General features: G+C 46.2%; 1 protein-coding gene across 1 annotated transcript in view; it reads left to right on the top strand.

The window, feature by feature from the left end:
- Positions 1-20992, top strand: part of abca2 (ATP-binding cassette, sub-family A (ABC1), member 2) — a 603170-nt gene that overhangs the window by 372111 nt on the left and 210067 nt on the right. The window contains exons 8-10 of the mRNA XM_085965847.1: positions 4557-4775; positions 7747-8063; positions 15788-15947. Coding sequence (XP_085821973.1) covers positions 4557-4775; positions 7747-8063; positions 15788-15947 — 696 coding nt within the window. The remainder of the gene's footprint in view (positions 1-4556; positions 4776-7746; positions 8064-15787; positions 15948-20992) is intronic.

Below are 20992 nucleotides of genomic sequence, written 5' to 3'. Positions count from 1 at the left end.
TGTCGACGAGGGGATTGTGTTTAGAAGATCGGACGAATCTTCGGAGCAGCACGGGGCCGGGAGCTGCCAACCATGACGGTAGGGACCTCCCATGAGTGGAGCGACGCTGGAACCTGAAGAATCGCTCATGAGGCGTGACATTGGTGGATGTAGAAAGAAGAGACCTGATGGAATGCAACACATCAGGGAGCATAGTTTCCCACTGCTGGTCTAGTAGGTTGCGTGACCTCAGTGCAAGACGAACAGCGTTCCAAATGATAGCGTTGTATCTCTCAACCTGTCTGTTACCGATGGTATGGTGTCGTTTTACTTGTGGCGATTCCCCGTTGGGAAAGATAACTTTTGAGTTCGCTTGACATGAAGGAGGGACCCCGATCAGAGTGGATGAAATTGGCCGTACCGCAAAGGGAGAAGACTTGATCGAGGCATTTGATCACTGTGGAAGTAAGCATATTGGGACAGGGGAAAGCGTGAATATTCGTCCACCATAGTAAGTCAGTAGGTGTTTCGCGTTGAGGAAGGCAATGGCCCTTTAAAGTCAATGCTGAGTCGCTGCATAGGGTGCATAGCGTGTATGAGCGAGCCATCCGATGGATGGAAGTATTGCGGTTTTAATTCCGCACAAATTCTACAGGAGGAGCATGTTCTTTTCACATCTTCCGTAGAAAATGGGAGATTTTTAGATCGCACAAAGTGCATCATACGGGTAACGCCAGGATGGCACAAGTCAGTATGAAAATCCGTAAGAGTCGAAGTTGACATGGAAGAGCAGAATGCACGCGTGAGGGTATCCGGGGCCACATTCTCTTTGCCGGGTCGATAATGTATGGTGTATCCAAAGGCGGCCAATTCCATCCTCCAGAGTTGTATCTTGTTATTCTTGATCTTAGTGCGTTTCCGGTTATCCAGCCTAAAGGCCACGGAGCGCTGATCGGTTATAAGTGTGAAATGGCGACGAGCGAGAAAATGACTCCATTTACGTACAGCTTCGATGATGGCCGTAGCCTCCTTCTCGACAGGAGGATAATGTAGCTCGCTACCTTGCAAAGTTCTGGACAGAAATGCAACGGGTCGACCACCTTGATTCAAGGTAGCAGAGATCGCCACATCCGATGCATCGCACTCGACCACGAAAGGAATATTTTCATCAATGGAACGAAGCGTGGCTTTTTCCAGTTGTCGCTTGAGGAGGTTGAAAGCTGAAATAGCCATTGCCGCCAATGGAAATGACTTTTGCGTGAAGCAGGGGCTGGATCTTGTCGGAGAAGTGGGGTATCCATTTCGCATAATAGGCGAACATGCCGAGTGCCCGACGAAGAGAACTGAGATTCGTAGGGGGAGGGAGCTCCTGAAGCGGACGAAGTCACTCCGGATCCGGTTTGATGACACCATTGCCCACCCAGCAGCCAAGGATGTTGACTGATGGTACTGATTTCACAGATTTGGACTCATTTAAGGTTAAGTTGCGACGACGGAGAACGTCAAAAATTTTCTGGAGATTGGCATCATGCTCCTACTGGTCATGACCGGCAATGGTGATATTATCTAGATATGGAAAAGTGTCCGTTAAGTTCTCCTGTTTGACTAGGCTGTCCATTGCCCATTGAAAGATGGCCACCACATTGGTGACCCCAAATGGAAGGCGACAAAACTGATAAAGCCGACCATTGGCCTCAAAGGCTGTATACTTTTTGTCAGAGTCCTTTAACGGTACTTGATGATATGCGCTCTTTAAATCAAAAGTTGAAAATACCTTGTAGTTGGCAAGGTTATTGACCATGTCATCGATGCGTGGTAGTGGGTAGGCATCCAGGTCGGTATACTGGTTAATAGTTTGCGAGTAATCGATGCAAAGACATTTCTTGTGTTGCTTCAGAGGATTTTTAACAACGACGACTTGAGCCCGCCAGGAAGATGAACATGGCTCAATGATACCGTCAGCTAGAAGGCGAGAGATTTCTGCCTTGATAAAGGATCGATCATCTTGGCTGAAACGTCGTGGTTTAGTGGCTATGGGCTTACATCGGGGGGAAAGACTGGCAAACAAGGAGGGCTCGTCAAACAAAGCCGCCGAAAGCGCACAAACCGGTACTTTGGAAATAGTAAGTTCTGACTTTGACCCTCCAAACTCGAAAGTGAGTCTTTTGTGTTGTTTCTGGAAATCCTGTCCCAGGAGCATGTCACTGCATAGGTTTTTGAGCACCCCGAGCCGGGTGGAGAAATAAGTGCGGCCATTGAGAATAAGGTCGACACGACAAAAGCTGGAAGAATTGGTGGTCAGTGTCGTCAGAGCCGTTGCAGTTTCCCTGTCCGAGGGGTAAATACGCAGTTTTAACTTACTGACAGCCCGCTCACTAATTAAGCTGTCAGAGCTGCATGAGTCGATTAGTGCGCTCAAAATGTGTCCATTTACCGAAACTTTCGTGGCCCTCTTTTTGTAAGACCAAAATAAATTAAACAAATAAACTGTAACTAAAACTCTAATAAATCTTTAAATAAAACTTAACAAATCAAATTAAAATTTGACCTTCGTGGCTGCATGGAACAGACTTTGGGGAAAAACAGCTGTGTTGGGAGGAGGGGCAGTTTTACCCTTGACAGCTGTAACCTTAGTAGTGGTTCTTGGGGGAGGAGCAGTTTTATAGATTGAAGCTGTAACCTTAGTAGTGGCTCTTGGGGGAGGAGCAGTTTTATAGATAGTAGCTGCAAAACCAGCAGGAGCTCTCGACCGGTATACCTTAGAAAAGTGGCCTTTCTTACTAACAGAGGCTCTTGACTGGCATACCTTAGAAAAGTGACCTTTCTTGCTGCAATGATTGCAGGTTGCGTTACGAGCAGGACAAAATTTCCTAGAATGGAACACACCTCCACAGAAGAAACATTTCCTTCCAGATTGCCAAGATGCCGCTAGGGCAGGGTCGTCATCAGTGAAGGCTTCTAGGGTAGGGTTGTCATCAGCCAGGTTGGAGTCTTCATCCATGAGGGCTTCCGCCCGAGGCCTATCGAAGGAGTCACTAAAAGTGATAGCAGCAGCCCGTGCACGTGGTGAAAGATAGGTATCTGCGTTCCTCTTTGCTAAGTCCAGAGAACATGCCTGGTCATAGGCAGCCTGTAACTTGAGGGTTTTATTCTCCAACAGACGCTGACGTATGAAGGGAGACGCAATCCCATTAATAAAGGAATCACGAATTAACTCCTCCTGGTACTGCTCAGCTGTGACAGCTTTAAGATTACAATCCTTGCTGAGCCTGCAAAGTTTCTGAAGGAATTCGTCAAGTGATTCCCTGGGTTGTGGCCAGTAGATGCCAAGCAAAAATTTCATTTGGGGACTTGACATATAGCTGTTGTAGCATTTAGATAGCGGCGTCATAGTCTACACAGTCTTCGATATAGTCAAACACATGAGGGGATACATAATTAGTAAGCATTCGTAACTTATTAGGAACATTCTCACCACACTCCTCAAGGAAGTTGCTAAAGGTTTCCATACCTTAGCAGCTGTAAGTGAATTCAGGTCCAGGTCGAGACGGGCGGGTCTGAGTAGTTTCTCCATGATGGATCGATTACTTGTCTGAGTTCCCTTCTACGGTTCGAGTCGTAGCTGGCTGTTCCCAAAATCACCCAAAGCGTGGAGTCGATAGCAAGTTGATTAAATTGATGTAATAAAACTCACTACGCACTTGGTTTGGGTATAAAGCAAGGCTTTAATCAACTTGTTTCAGAACATGGAGGTCTAGTTGTACTTCACTAGCTCCTTGTCTTTACAAAATGTCCCAGGGCAAGCTGGGCCCACGCCCGAGTATTTATACTCCTTGGACAGCGCCACCAGCTGGCCGTCCAGCGTTATTTCATGAGTAGTTTCTTTTTGATGATGAGATTTATAACAATGGCCATGTATTGACCATTCTGTAGACCATGGCCATGTATTGACCATTCTGTAGACCATGGCCATGTATTGACCAAGCTGTAGACCATGGCCATGTATTTACCAAGCTGTAGACCATGGCCATGCATTGACCATTCTGTAGACCATGGCCATGTATTTACCAAGCTGTAGACCATGGCCATGCATTGACCATTCTGTAGACCATGGCCATGTATTTTCCAAGCTGTAGACCATGGCCATGCATTGACCATTCTGTAGACCATGGCCATGTATTTACCACGCTGTAGACCATGGCCATGTATTGACCACGCTGTAGACCATGGCCATGTATTTACCAAGCTGTAGACCATGGCCATGCATTGACCATTCTGTAGACCATGGCCATGTATTGACCATTCTGCAGACAATGGCCATGTATTGACCGTGCCTCCTTGTTTTGAACTCAACACTGCTGTGCAACTGCAAGGCCAATCCTCATGAAAGATTAAATCATATTTTCTCATCCATCAATCAAGTTACTGTGGTTACCATTAACATTAGCAGAAGATGCATTTTTATGAATTTCCACAACTTGACTAATCAATGTATTGTGACTTGGCTTGCTTCTCATCTTGTGCATTATTTCTGTTTTTTCTCCACAACTGATGGAACTTTTTGTTCTGGTTTCTAGAATGTTCTGTTCATGCCCAACGTATTGGAATACCTGACATGTAACGATGAAGAGGACGATCTCCAGAAGATTCTAATGATCCCTGCGTCTCAGAAGATGAGGCTAAATGGTTACCGGGCAGCTGTTTGTAACACCACCACCGAAGTGCGGAAGGAACATTTTCAGGAACTCGCTAATGAACTTAAAAGCCAAGTGGACATCCAGAAAATTGTGGACAAGGTGAGTTGCATTAAGATCTGATCTTGGGGGAAACAAAATCAACTTTTTCTTTTTTCTTTGTAGAACCCTCCCGCTCATTCTAATGATTCCCCAGTGTGGGAGAGCTGGGCCTCTTGATGATGCGTGCCTTTCCACCTCATCATTCCATGTTGGTTGTTCTCATCCTTAAGATGAGTCCCTCTTTGTGCAGTGTCCCAACTAGTCAAAATTGCACAACTGGGGGAAGATGCATTTGGTTGTCCATCAAGGTGTCTGGCTCCAGCATGAGAGGTCAGGAAGCTCTGATGCATTGAGATATGCTTGCACCGAATTTACTTAGCGTGATGTAGAATACCTGCAGTGTCCCCGAATCACTTGCTACATAACTGAACGAAGGGTGGCACCATGGAAGGGGTGGGGTGATTTTTCTTGGTTGCACTGCCAGTGGGGCGGCTCGTCCGCCAGCTGTGCATGTTGGGAAATACATTGCGCCATAAATCACTGGTTAAGCCTCGGCTGGAGTATTCTGTCCAATTCTGGGCACCACACTTTAGGAAGGATGTCAAGGCCTTGGAGAGGGTGCAGGCGAGATTTACCAGAATGGTATCAGGGGTGAGAGACTTCGGTTATGTGGAGAGACTGGAGAAGCTGGGATTGTGCTGCTTAGAGCAGAGAAGGTTAAGGGGAATTTAATAGAGAGGTTTTAAAATGAGGAGTTTTGATAGAGTGGATAGGGAGAAACTGTTTCCACTAGCAGGAGGGTCAGTAACCAGATGGCACACAATTACGATCATTGGCAAATGAACCAGAGGGGAGATGAGAAATTATTTTACGCAGCAAGTTGTTAAGATGTGCATTGCATTACGTGAAAGGGCGGTGAAAGCAGATTCAATAATAACTTTCAAAAGTAAATCGGATAAATACTTGAAGGGGAAACAATTGCAGGGCTATGGGGAAAGAGCTGGGGAGCGGGTCTAATTGGTCAGTTCTTTCAAAGAGCCGGCACAGACGCGATGGGCCGAATGGCCTCCTTCTGTGCTGTGATATTCTATAATAGAGGCCCCAGAGCCACGATTTCCCCAGACAAGGCGAGTTACAGATGTTGCTCGAGCCGCTGCAGGACGAGGCTGAACAGAGGGAAGCCTGTCCTCCGAATGACGGGAGGAAATTGGTGTGGGAAATCTCAGCGGGATGCCTTCCTCCACCTGCTGATAGCCTGCTGCCACGGAACACTATTGGCAGGGTTGTTAAAGTGCATCCCGCATACTTTCATTTAAAAAAAAAAAAAAAATGCCTCCTGTTGAATTATTTAATAAAATAGCCTGAAGCTTACAGAGATAGGACGTGGTTTGATGGAATAAATGGCTGTCATGGTGCCAGACAATTGAATACCATGTTGATGGGAACATTTAATTGAAGGGAGTGTGGCACTGATTTGATTCCTTGTATGTTCACACAGTGGGTTTATCGTTTGGCAATCAATGCCACTTTTTTATATAACAGTAACAGATAATCGAGTGCCTAAAACAGATTAAATATTTGATTGACCAGTTCCAAGGAGCTCAGTGGGGCAATAGGAAGAGGACTTCAGTTTTTGGGGCTTTAAAGGGCCACATTGGGTTCATTGCATTAACATCTCAAGTGGTTCCCTTAAAGAACTGATGCGTTTCATTTCATTTTTCTCTCCCATTTCCTTGCCTCTCCTGGGCTGATTAGCGCTGGGTTGTACGCCGATGGATGCTGGTTGCCTCAGCCAAGTGGTCACAGGTCAACCTTGACATTGGGCCAAATCTGGCTGGAGCCGGGCCTCTCACGGCGTGCGCCCTTAGTTAGACTTTTTCCTGCACCCTTCAGCTCAAATTTTTTTCCGCCATAACTTGAGGGAAGCGCGAGCTGCTAATGGCCCAGCGAGGACAACGGGGAATCTGGATCCTTAGTGAACGGCGGGAGCAAGCAATGAAATGTAAGGATTGAGAAAGAAACAGAAGAACGATGGAGAAGGAGGGGGAATTACAGTCACATCAGGTACAGAAAGAGAAATGAAGAGGGGGAAAGAAAGATTGGATTAAGAGGGAGAGAAAAAAGAAACAAAGGAAAAGTAAGAACAAAATGGCTGGATTGAATAGTGGATTAGACACTAAATTAGATGTTTATTGTGCTTATATTAACTCTAATTTTAAATGCAAACATAGGATTAAAATACACACATACTTATCCTGTTGAAGGACACACGTTGGAGAGATGTGGATGTAAGGTCATTCTATAAGCTGCCGTGGATATTTTTCATATGATTAGGCATTGAAAAGTCGTTTGACAAAAAGGAAATATTGATTGGATTCGCAAGATTTTGATTTCTGTTAGTGTACCCTGCCCATGCACACGGTCAACGGTAGATTGCTCATAATTCAACCAAGTCCCAAATGGTGACCAATCTTGTGGCATTTTAGTAAGCGCCTGACATTGAGGAGTTTGAAAAAAGCCAATACATACATTTCAATATACAGAAATGGAAGAGCATTGGCCAACCAACCTGAAATATCAAATGAGATTCCCATTGACTCTTAGCATCACCTTGTGGCTGATCCTTGTGTTATTTTAGTACATTATCTCAGGATACGGGGTAGGACATTTAGGACTGAGATGAGGAGAAATTTCTTCACTCAGAGGGTGGTGAACCTGTGGAATTCTCTACCACAGAAGGCTGTGGAGGCCAAGTCACTGAATATATTTAAGAAGGAGATAGATAGATTTCTAGACGCAAAAGGCATCAAGGGGTATGGGGAGAGAGCGGGAATATGGTATTGAGATAGAGGACCAGCCATGATCACATTGAATGGCGGAGCAGGCTCGAAGGGCCGAATGGCCTACTCCTGCTCCTATTTTTCTATGTTTCTATTATGAATAACTGTACCAACAACAACTTGTATTTATATACCACGCTGATTATAACCTACTGGTACCGCTGTATAACTCTTTCCTTTCCCCTGTGCAGCTCAAATTGAATGAGGTGAACAGCACAGCCGTTCAGCATCACCTTCAGGCCTTGCTGGAAGACCTCATTGAGGTGGAAAAGATTCTGAAAGATGTGGATGCCTTATCAGGACTGGCCCGACTGCTCCCAAAGGGGGCCTGTGCGGGCAAAAGCCCGCCCGCCGCTGCCAATAGTACCAGCTGGAGCGGCAACTTCACTGTCGCCAATGCCACCTCGGAGGAGGAAGAGGAGCCCGAGAAGGAGAATCCTCACACCCAGTTTTCAGCCTTTGTCCAGCTCTGGGCTGGCCTTCAGCCAATCCTCTGTGGGAATAACAGGTAAAACTTCAAGCCGACATGATCCTGGTATTGTGGTGAGAAATTGATACAAGACCGACCTTCAGAAGCAATTTTTGACTTTATCGCTCACTAGTTCATTCATGGTCCAAATTGCATATCCCACCGTCCCTCGCTCAGCATGCATCTCTTCAGAGTTGGCTTTCAATTCATCTTATCGCAGTGACACAGTTGATTAATTTACAGGTCAGCACTGGGCTTAAGCACCATCTCCTCCCATTTCCCTTTGTACACTCTGTACTACTGACACTTTCAGTCCTGTGTTCTGACATGAGATAAAATCCGTTCTTTCCATTATTGTATTTTGTAAAGCAACTGAAAATATCCACCCATAATATAGAAAAAGCAGGATTTTTTTTTTTAGCTTTCAGTCAGGGGAGGATTAGATGTTCAAGTTACTGTTTCTTTATTTTCCTCCCAACTCATTTGGATTCTTGTGGCATGAACCTCCTGTGGGTGAGAGGGCAGCCTGGAGACCTCCTCTCTGGCAGTGGCACTCCAGAATAGACTGCGAGGAGGTACATGAGATCAGTTTGTGATGACCCTCCCTCCGTGTAGAAATACATGGCCTCTGCCTGCCGCCTCCCCACTGCAGCTTTAGTTAGATCAGCAAACTCATCGCATGGAAAGGTAGTGAAGTAAACCCACTCCCTCCCACTTGTTGCAGTCTGTTGGGGTTCTAGCTCACTGTGCCATACCTATATTCTTCACCTTTGGAAAAAATGTCAGGAAAGCATGCCCCCTTCTTCCCCTCCACCCCTTCCCAGGTAGGGTGCTTTTAAAAAATTTTTTACAGTGCATGGGGGCAATTTTCACCAGATACTTTGGGCGCTAATGAGCCTCTGAGGTGGCCAAGATGGGGTCTCAAGTAGCAACGCCAGTGTTTAGCACAAGACGCCATCTTGGTAAAGGAGTTGAAGCGCACACTAGGAACAGCCATCCGGAGGATCATTAAGGGGCCAATGGACAATTAAATTGCCTGCTAGTGTTCATTAAAGAGGCTGCATGCCATTTCGGTGAGTACCGCTTCAATTAACGAACTCTCCCAGCAGCGACCAGCTGAACAGGAATAAACAAGTCATTGCTGAGGATTTTGAGTGTTACGTAAAGCCATGCTCAGCTTTCACTGTTCACCTGCTGCTGGAGATCGACTGACTGCACTGCGTTTGAAGAGGACTTTTGAGACACATCGGGAGACTTTCTGGGACATTTTGTCAAGACTTCACCAACAATCTATCAACACTTTTCCTGGAAATTTTCTCAGGACTTCACCTAATAAGTGTGAGTGCTGTGCTACTCCACCTTATTGGACACCTTATAGGAGTCACCAGGAGAAAGGGAGTGTTTGGTCATGGGCATCTTGCTAGGGGTCCCCCTTACTCTGCATGAGGAATTGGCAGAGGAGATTGAGGCCAGACAGAGCAGCACCAACTGCTGTAGGAGAGAGGGAGAGTAGGGACAGGAGGGAAGGAAGGCTGTCAGCACGAGGTCGTGTCCACCCAGGGTATTCAGAGAGCACGACTTCTACATTCAGATGATCCAAGACCAGTGCATGAGGAGGCTGCACTTTACCAAGGAGGTCGTCACAGAGTTCTGTGGCCTCGTGGAATGAAGACTCAGACCGCCCAGCACAGGCAGGACTGCATTTTCTGTGGCAGTCAAGGTCACAGTAGCACTTAATTTTTATGCTACTGGAACCTTCTAACTTGCTGGCACGGGTGATATCAGGCACATATCACAATCCTCTGAGCACTTCTGGATAAGATAGGCCTCTGAAGCTCTTTACACTCTGAGCTATGACCCTATTGCCAAAGAAGACCAGAGACAGAGAGCTCCAGGATTTGACGGGATTGCGGGATTCCCCATGGTCCAGGGAGCCATTGACTGCACACATGTGGCCATGCGAGCCCCTCATTTAAACTCGGAGGTGTTCAGGAACAGGAAGGGATTACATTCCCTCAATGTGCAGCTTGTCTGCGACCACCTGCAGCGCATCATGCAGGAGAATGCCTGCTATCCAGGGAGCTGCCACGATGCGTTTATAATGAGAGACAGTCTTCTGTCCCAGAGATCTTTGAGTCCCAACACAATGTGCATGGCTGGCTACTAGGTGACAAGGGATACCCTCTGATGCCATGGCTCATCACTCCCCTGAGAAACTCCTGGACACCAGCTGAACACTCATACAATGAGAGCCACACAGCCACCAGGAATATCATTGAGCAGACCATTGGGGTCCTCGAGTAGAGGTTTAGATGTCAGGAGGTGCCCTATAGTACTCTGCCGAGAAGGTGTCTACATTAGTGGTGATTGCCAATCCATGCAAGCTGTAATGACTGCAGTGGAAGCTGCGAGCTCAGTCATCAGACGCTGCAAGATGTCAGGCTCCACAGTTCACTGGCTGGCATTGACCAGCCTCTCCACGCTGGAGAGGATGGGTTCCAGACTCTGTGTCCATGCCACAGACCAAGATGGAGAAGGACTCCTCCATTCCCCCGAGACACTATCCAAAGGCTTTCAGGCAAGCTCTCCATTGCACCAAGCATTTGGTGTGTCGCACCCATCAGACTTCTTCTGAGGCTGGTTCCTGCGAGATCCTCATTGAATCCTCTGCAGCAGAACTAGTATGCGACCTTGCCCCTGGAAAGGTGGCACCTGTGGTGTCCCTTCCACCCGGCGTGGCTGCTGCCCACTAGTGCTCGGTGCGTTCCACTGCGAGAATCACTTTTCTAACCTAGCCTCTAAGTTATGTGTGATGCCGCTCTCTGAGCCGGTGCCTGCGACCGTGGTAGCCATTGACGCAGTGCATTCTTCCCCGCTCTCCTCCTCTTCCTCTTCCTCCAGGGGCACGAGGTAGCTGTTGCTCAACTTGCATTTGCTCCAGGGGTGCGAGGTGCATCTTGCTCCTGGGAGCCTGCAGTGATGATGCTGGAAGGGTTAGCGTGCAGTGCGTGTGGCCACTATAGGAAGATGGGTGTGATGAGACCATATGGAGCTTGGGAGTGTGGATAGCTTTGGGGGAAATAGTTGTGCATCTGTAAGGAAGCTGGAGTGGCCACATACCTCTAGGTGATATACCCCTTGCTCTGCCTCTGACCACGGCATCTCCCACTCTCCTCCCGATCACGACCAGCACCGCCGCCTCAAGGGGAGTGATGTCATGCAGACGTGGTTGTCCTCCCTGGGTCAGATCCTGCTGCCACCTGTTATTTGCTAATTTTTCCTGGAAGAGAAAGTTGGGTGATTGTGAATGAGTGTAGTGACAGGTGTATGTGTGATGCCTCACATGGTTGAAGAGCTGCGAGATGTGTCTTGAGGTGTGAGTAGTGCCTATGAAGGATGCGATAGTGTGGGGGGTGTGAATGTCAGTGTATAGTTCGATGGTGGATGAAGTGTGGTGAGGTTGTGATGCTGGTGCAGTTATTGAGAAGTGTGCTTGTGAGACGGGATCTTACTTTGACTATTCGTGTCAAATCATTAAATTTCTTGCTGAACTGGCACCATGTCCTGGGGCCCGGGCTCTTGGCTGTAACCTCCTTGGCGATTTCGCCACATTAGCGGCCTCTGTGGCCTCCTCCCCTCCTGCGGGTAGAGGACATTGTTCCTCCTCTCTACCTCCCCTACAAGGACCTTCAGTGCCACATCGGAGAGCCTCTGCGCCCCCTCTCTTGCTCCTTGTGACTTCCAGCCATCGCACTCCACACCTTAAGTGGAAATGGGTGAGAGGAGCCCACATATACAGCTCCAGGAAAGTTGCAGCTCATCAGTACTTGAGTATTAAACCTGCAGTTGTCGGTTTTAGCGCCTGCCGGCATATTTAAATCATGATAATCATCAATTAGCCTGTAAATTGAGTGCTAAATCCAGATTTTCAAACAGGCATTTCTTATTAGCACAGCGCCCATTTAGTGCCTGTTTTCACCCCCCATATGTTCTCAAATATGCTGCAATGTATTATAGTTGCCTTCTTGGCCCTTTCCGTCACCAGGCCTTCATGTGGCACTGCTTGCCATTCAATCTCACCGTCATACTAACCTAAAACAAGAAACTTGTGAATGTAAGTTTTCTTGTTCCTCGAACAGAGACTAAAGTATTTTTCTCTGTGATCTTTGCTAATGTTTTCTGTGCCCCATTTAATGTTTCTGATGCTTTATCCTTGCATGCAATTTATCATATAATTCTACACCCTGTCACAAATTTAGGTCTGCTGTAGATATCTCCTCGGCGGGTATGGGGGTGTCAACTGCTCCCATAAACAGTCTTTTTTTTAAATTCACTTATGGGATGTGGGCGTCGCTGACAAGGCCAGCAATTATTGCCCATCCCCAGTTGCCCTCGAGAAGGTGGTGGTGAACCAAAATCAAATCAAAAATCATAATCAACTTTATTGTCATTGTTAGTGCACAAGTGCAGTACAACGAAATGTAGGCTTGCGGCTCCCGAGAGTGTACATTTAGATTAAGACATTTAAACATTCAACATACATTTGGCTTGTAGTATATTAACATAAACATAACCATAATAAAATGCATTGGCAGATGTGCAGGCTTTAGAGTTTATTTGTGGAGTTCAGTAGGATGACAGCCCTGGGAAAGAAGCTGTTCCTAAATCTGGTCGTACGGGTGCGAATGCATCTGTAGCGTCTCCCAGATGGCAGGAGGGCGAACAGACTGTGGCTGGGGTGGGTAGGGTCTTTGATGATGGACCGTGACCTCCGTAGACAGCGTTTCTGGTATATGTGCTCTATGGTCGGTAGCCAGGTGCCGGTAATGCGTGGGGCAGTTTTGACTACCCGCTGCAGGGCTTTCCGGTCATAGTAGCTACAGCTGCCATACCATACTGTGATACAGTTTGTCAGGATGCTCTCTATAGTGCAGCGGTAAAAGTTAGAGAGGATCAGGGGTGACAGGTTACATCCCTTCAGCCTCCTTAGGAAATATAGGCGCTGCTGGGCCTTCTTCACCAGAGAGGAGGTGTTGAGGGACCAAGAGAGGTCTTCCGTGATGTGGACTCCGAGGAACTTAAAGCTGTCCACCCTTTCCACCATAGCCCCATTGATGTGGCTGGGGGTGTGACTTCCGCCTTTGGACTTCCTGAAGTCCACAATGATTTCTTTGGTTTTCTTGATGTTAAGGGCCAGGTTGTTATGGGCGCACCACTTCACAAGATGCTGGACCTCCTCCCTGTAGGCTGACTCATCGTTGTTGGTGATCTGGCCTACTACCGTGGTGTCATCCGCAAACTTGATGATGGTGTTGGAACCACCTTCTTGAACCGCTGCAGTCCGTGTGGTGAAGGTACTCCCACAGTGCTGTTAGGATTTTGACCCAGCGACGATGAAGGTTTGTGACTTGGAGGGGAACTTGGAGCTGGTGGTGTTCCCATGCGCCTGCTGCCCTTGTCCTTCTAGGTGGAAGAGGTCGCGGGTTTGGGAGGTGCTGCCGAAGAAGCCTTGGCGAGTTGCTGCAGTGCATCTTGTAGATGGTACACACTGCAGCCACGGTGCGCCGGTGGTGGAGGGAGTGAATGTTTAAGGTGGTAGATGGGTTGCCAATCAAACGGGCTGCTTTGTCCTGGATGGTGTCGAGCTTCTTGAGTGTTGTTGCAGCTGCACTCATCCAGGCAAGTGGAGAGTATTCCATCACACTCCTTACTTGTGCCTTGTAGGTGGTGGAAAGGCTTTGGGGAGTCAGGAGGTGAGACACTCGCCGCAGAATACCTAGCCTCTGACCTGCTCTTGTTGCCACAGTATTTATGTGACTGGTCCAGTTAAGTTTCTGGTCAATGGTGACCCCCAGGATGTTGATGGTGGGGGATTCGACGATGGTAAAGCCTACCTTTCATGGGGGATTGACCCCCACTGCCCGATATCTATACTTGTGCGGTATCGGGATCCAGGAGCGTATAACAATGCCTCCATGTCTTACACACACCTGCTTCAGTCTCTCCCAGGTCTGACTTGGTCAACACAAGGGGAGGCAAAGTTTGGTTCGAATTGTAGACTACAATAGGTAAAGCATAACCGCACAAAGAGTTTGATGAGATTTGCTTAACAAGCGATACAAAAAATAAAGAACACGCAAGCCCTTAGCCCACTTCAGTAGATTGACTTGCTCAGCTTATGAAACCAATCTCTCTGCGCCCTGTCCTACTGCCTCTGATAGATCTGCTGTCTGCTGCTTCCTGATTGACATTTTTGGTGTCTGTGTTCTCATTTTTAAAAGCCTTTCTCACAGATCAATAGAAATCTTTCTGAATAATCAAATGTGGCTAACGAATTGATTGGTCTTGAAGTGAAACAACTTTCCATCTTACATATTAAATATTATTTGTCTGCCTATGGATTCACAACCATTGTGGGGCTGACTTGAGAATTTAATCTCTTTTAGGTAAGTTTTTGCTCAAAACATTTTGACATAGCTCATATCCAAGGAAAAAATTGCCAAAGAATCCCAAATTCTGACACACCATTTGCTGTATTTTCTCATCATTAGAACAACATTACACTTGTAATTAGGGAAAATGTACTTGGAATAACATTCTGATAAAATATGTTGTCACCTCTTTTATCTAGTTTGAGTCTGTGAAGTTTGGCCAGCAACTGATATTGGGCTGGATTTTCATTCAGAAGTCGGGAAGGAGGCAGAACTACAACTTTCGGGTTTTAGTCCCGCCTCCATCGAGATGCGGCCAATCCACGCGATTTTAACTTGATTGACCTTGTTGAGCCCGCCCAGCGGGCTCAGCAGGCCAATTAAGGGCCACCCGGCAACAGGTGACGTCACAGACTGAAATTTCATCTGTCAGGACGTGTTGACAGATGAAATATCAGTGTTTCACAGCTGTTTGAAGCTGTCAAACACTGACAGTCTCACTTCTAACCTGAGTCCTTCTACGCAGACTCAGTTAGAAATCTCACCGGTACTGAAAGCTGCAGGCTGTCACTTTTGACAGCTCGCGGCCATTCTGCTTTCTGTGCCAGCTGAATGATGGACTCCCGAAGGCTGTAAAGGTAAGTACAGGTAATTTAAACTTCTTTACACACTTTAGACACACCAAACATACTTACCTTTGCACTCCTGCACCCATCACTCACCTGAACACTGACATCTCGACCCCTCCAAGTCCTTCAACCCGACGGCCCGACTCTAACCTGGTGTGGTTTGGAGCCGTCGGGAATCCCACACGACACCCCTCAAAATAGGGATTAGGCTAAAAACTGCCTGTTAATCCCTTCCCGCCTCGGGTCGGCGGGTCCCAGTGCGGGGCGGGTACCCGCCTCCTTTGAAACTTACATGGAGGCGGGTTTTGGGCGGGATGGTGTCGGGACCCCCGAATTCGGGATTTTAGCCCCCCGCACGCCTAAAAGCCCGCCTCACGGCACACTGAAAATCGACCCCATAATCTATGGAACTTGCTCATTTTAGGGTCCGACTGCATATCCATTTGTTCTCTATTTGGACACCTGTTGTCCTGAAGTTGTTTGCGATGCTCAGAGATCGCCCTTGGTTATAAACTAAAACATTCTGTTTTAACTGGTGGCTTTAAAACAAATCTGAATTTTGTCAGAATTTTTCCCAGAACTCATTTACTGAAATAAGTACTCCAGAAATAATTTTAATTATGATTATTAATGATGTGTTGCTCCTTTCCTCCTGCTGGCAGTTGTACATCATCTCACTTACTTTTCTCTCTCCCCTTTCCAGAACGATAGAACCTGAGGCACTGAAGCAGGGAAACATGAGCTCGCTGGGCTTCACCAGCAAGGAGCAACGCAACCTAGGACTACTGGTGCACCTGATGACCACTAATCCCAAAATCCTTTATTCGCCAGTCGGCACAGAGGTGGACAAAGTCATAGAAAAGGTCAGAGCCCAGCGAAGCTACCAACCACAGCTTCATGAAACCAAACCCCCATGTCTTGCATCTGTTCTAACTTCTCTCAGTTGGCAGAAAGAATGGTTCAGACTGGGTACTTGGCCATAACTGGTGCTTCAGGAGTGCCAATCATAAATACTTATATATTGAACCACCGTGTCATAGAATCTGACAGCGCAGAAGGAGGCCATTCGGCCCATTGTGCCTGTGCCAGCCCTTTGAAAGAGCTGGCCAATTAGTCCCACTCCTCTGCTCTTTCCCCAAAGCCCTGCAAATGTTTCCTTTTCAAGTATACAATTCCCTTTTGAAAATTGCTATTGAATCAGCTTCCTCCACCCTTTCAGGCAGCGCATTCCAGAGTACAACAACTCGCTACATATTTCTCCTCCTCTCCCCTCTGATTCTTTTGCCAATTATCTTAAACCTGGTTCCTCTGGTTACCGACCCTTCTGCCAGTGGAAACAGTTTCTCCATATTTATTCTATCAAAACCCCATATAATTTAAAAACACCTCTATTAAATCTCCCCCTAACCTTCTCTGCTCTAAGGAGAACAATCCCAGCGTCCCCAGTCTCCTCCATATAACTGTTTGGGTGGGAGTGCTTGGGGCTGAGCGATTGATGTGAGCTGTGGAAGTTCTAATAAACTAGACGGGGAGTGACATGTTCAACATGCAGCACATTTATAATGAAAATTATATTTTAAATTTGCCCTGCAATTATTCAAAAATCCAGTACAACTGCAACATTTTGAGTGACAGAGACTGTAGGTCCCGCATTGGACTCATCAGTCACCTGAGAACTCATTTTCAGTGTGGAAGCAAGTCATCCTCAGTTCCGAGGGACTGCCTAAGAAGAAACATGTTAAACAGATTATTCTGGCAAGCGCGAAGCATTGATGGAGCCCTGCTTTTCTTGGGGGAGAGGTGAAATGAATGCAAAGGTTTTTTTCGGCAGTAGATTTTTAAAAAATCGGGTGTGAAAGTATTCTCCATAAATTAGCAAAGGCTGCTGAGTACAAGATGCTAATCATAGATGGTGACAGCTGTACTATTGATTTAATCTTTGAGAGTGCGAAAGACTAACTTGTACTGCAGGCAAATTGGGTTATATAGGCCATTGTCATAAAATATAAATCAATATCACATAGGGCGCCCTTTGTTCTGTTCATTTTGTAATTATTGAAGAGTAATAAACACACTATTTATCTTATTTATACTGTGGAAACATTACATTATGCTTGAGAAACACTAAGCAAGATTTAAATTTATATTTCTCAAAAATAATCTGTAGATACAGAAGAACATGAAATGGATTTCATTTTTGCATTTGAAAAAAACCTACCTGAATTACACAGTGAGATTCAGTGCTATTATTTCTCTTCTCAGACCTTTATTCAAAACTAGCCCTGACTGATGGGATGAAAATCTCCCTCCCTGCTTGTTGACTATAATTGCCCTTGGTGAAATGATTCAACCCAACTCTCTTGGACATTAGTCTGCAGAGGAAAACGGCAATCGCCGTTGAATAGAGGGAATGTGGGCCAGGCACTTGGGAGGGAGGGAGATTGTGTGTGCCTGCCAACCCGACCACACAATCTCCTGGAAGACAACAAAAAAAAAGAAAAAAAAATCTTTAGGCCAATTTAGGAAAAATGTCTGTGAAATTCCTCTCTGACCACCCCCCCCCCCCCGAGACAATCGAACAAGTTCCAGGAGACTGCGTTGACTGAGCAACACATCCCCCAGGATCCATCCACTGTCTATCTGCAGTTATGTTGGCCATGCTCATTGAGCTGACTGACCGTTTCCTGTTCCTGCTTTTCTTGTATTTTTAATTATTTAGATTTTTTTTTCCCAGTGCTGATCTTTTTTTGTCTAATATTCTGTCCTTCTGAAGATATAATTCTTTGCTCGAGTGCGATTGCCCTCCAGTACCTCACCCAGGTGGCCATTATATGATAATGACCTTGGTTTTGAGTTTTGGCAGTCTGTTTAACTGAAGGGGGGTCTTGTCTTGTCCTCACCTGATGTCCACACAGATGCATTTGCAACAGGAGTCACTGATAGTGATCGAGAATGGAAAACGCTGGCCAATTTTCCTTTCCCAACCTAGAGGCACTGAGACTAATTGTAGCTCTCCCTTATTGCTGCCCCAACTGAGGCCAACTAAATCGGCATAGATTGGGATCAAACCTGGCTCTTCCCGGTCAGTGTGACAAAGCTGTTCACTGAATAAACTCGCTGAGCAATCAAGAGAGCTGCTGAATTATTCTGAGGCAGAAGCTTATTACTAGCTGAATAATGTTCCGCTCAGTGTATTTCTTGTATTTGCCAGAAGCACTGGAATTTTATTGTTTTATTTTTCATTTAAAATCTCACACTTAAAAACAGAAACTGTCCTCAGTTGTCAATGATATAATTAACGATACTATCAAAATAGAGTCTCAAATGGGGCAAAGATAAGGGTCTTAGTGATAGGGGATAGGTTGGCCTTTAGGAAAGAAAAAAAGAAATTCCATTAATGTAGCACCTTTCACGACTTCAGGATGATCCAAAGCGCCAGTGAAGTACTTTTAAAGTGTATTGGGGCTTGAAACCGTAACCTTCTGACTCAGGCAAGAGTGCTACCCGCTAAGCCAAGGCTGCTTTGCTTAGATTTCTCCAATCTGTCCCTGCTTGTGTCTCTCCATCTCGATCGTCTTGTCTGGTTTGCCCCAATGTAATCTCAACATTTGTTCCTGTTGTGTTTTTCCCTAAGCAGAAGGCTAAGGAAATTATTATTTGAAGTTGTAAGAGAGAGGAAGTCATGTGTGGAGTTGCTGACTATGACCAGGCAGTCAGTGCGATGTCAAGGTGGCGACCAGGCGTTCCCTGGAGAGATAGAGAGAAAATCCAGTGTCAATCACAGTGCACTACTGTCACACAGCCTTCAGCAGCCAGTTTAGGAGCAGTGTTTGTCGAACCTGGAATCAGGCCATCCCTGCGCCATCTTGGGAATGTTTCTTCAGATTCTTTTTGCGACTCACAGACGGTGTCTGGTAGTTGGTGCCCCCAGCAGCCATCCTGACAGTAGCATTGCAGTAGTAGAGAGCTCAAAATATAACATTGCTTCACAAATATACTTGGATAGCACTTCCTGCCCCCGCCCCCACCAAAGGTGGGGAGGGACTGCTAGGTGCTGGCTGCCCTTTGCAACCTCTCCCAAGAAGCCAGTCTCCATGTGTAAGCCATGACAGTGAGGATTGGCAGACCATTTTCCACGGAGAGCATCACAGCCAAGTCCAAGCCTGACATAAGAAGGTCCAAAGAGAGAAAAGGCCATTCAGTCCATCAAGCCGGCTCCATCTAGTGTCCATGTATGATTATTACTTCACGGACTTTCCTCCTACAACACCTGCTGATCGTCTACTTTAGGGGACACTAATTCCCTTCCCTTCCCTCTTCTGGGAGTGGGCAATGTTGTCTATAGCCCTCAGTCTTTGTTCTCGACAAATACAGGCCCAGCTCCTTCTTGACAATACCATTTGACAGAGGTCCTTCTTAGGAGTTTGTTGTCGAGTGTGTGTGTGTGCGTGCATGTGCGCATGTATTAGTTAGATACACACTGTCAAGACACCTTCCAGCGAGGCACTGAATAGCAATCATGAATAGAATCCCTGTATGATTTTTTTTTTTTTCCTTTTTATGCGCTGGGGTGCTGAGGCCAATTGTACGGCCCCAACTGGTGCTCTGGCTAAGATAAGCTAATGCAGCACGGACTAAGGCCCTTGTGGTCTGTGTTGCACTTCATAGGCTGTATCCTAAAGGAAACCCAACTTAACTTCTGAAACCAGAACTTAGTGTCTCCTCATAATTTCCATCAATGTTAGAGATGAGGATAGGAAAAGACTTCCATTTATATCACGCCGTTCAAGACCTCAGGACATCCTTACAAAGCGCTTTACAGCCAATGAAGTACATTTGAAGCACTTTTTTAATGTAGGAATGTCAGATCTGCTAAGGTAATCTGGATTTGGCCAGAAGTATGCACAGAACATCGTCAGAGGCTGGAACAACCGACAAGACAGCCAGTTCATGAGTTTGAATCCAGACAACCCACCAAAGTCCCCATACTTATTTTCATTGATCTGTACAAGTTCCTTTTCGAATTACGCTATACCGTCCAACAACGGGAATTTCAGCTTTACAGGCTGCTCCCTAAATTTTGATTCTATTTGCTGGTTCCAATGTCATTTTATGAAGCAGAAGGTGGCAAAAGCCATTATAACTGGTATCCTGAGGGAGCGGTTTCAATGATGCAAATAACAAAATAAAGCCTTTCATATTATGTGCTTGCCAGTGACTTTGATTGGCAGCAGAGGGAGAGAAGGAGCTGCTCTTAACCTCTGAGCAGCATAGGGTTCAGTCAGTTCATGTGAACAGAGGCGAGTGGAGTACATAATTACATTTAGCCTCTCAGAGGCTGAGAGTACTTGAATCACCAACTATGAGCTGTATAAAAAAAGCAGCTAATGGGAAGAAAACACTTGGACTGAGTACTGGAAACAAAAAAGCTCTTGGCTCTTATTTCCCCTTCCATCATGTTATCAGTGTAAGCAGATGTACTTGATGTTAGTGAAGTGTTAAAAATGCAGAGCATGCTGGAAGTTAAGTGGGTGAAATTATGGATAAGGTGAACCAGGTGTTTCTGCTATTTGCTCCATTAAAATTCCATAAAAGGATACACATTGAGAAGTGGTGAATTACTTAAAAATAAGTATGACACAGGGATGCTTAGCTAATTGTTGGTGCAGGAACTGATCGATAGTGTCAGCCATGTCACAAGTGGATTAGTTTACTGCAGTCCACCCTCTCAAGGCAAGTCCACCTATCCAAGACAGAGATCGATAGATTTTTGAATATTAAGGGAATCAAGGGATATGGGGATAGTGCAGGAAAGTGGAGTTGAGGTAGAAGATCAGCCATGATCTTATTGAATGGCGGAGCAGGCTCGAAGGGCCAAATGGCCTACTTCTGCTCCTATATCTTAATG

The sequence above is a fragment of the Somniosus microcephalus genome, chromosome 23 (genome assembly GCF_052327205.1).
Source record: "Somniosus microcephalus isolate GS21.2 chromosome 23, FLI_Smic_1.0, whole genome shotgun sequence".
In the NCBI taxonomy this organism is placed as follows: Eukaryota; Metazoa; Chordata; class Chondrichthyes; order Squaliformes; family Somniosidae; genus Somniosus; species Somniosus microcephalus.
This window is presented reverse-complemented; position numbering and strand designations above follow the sequence as displayed.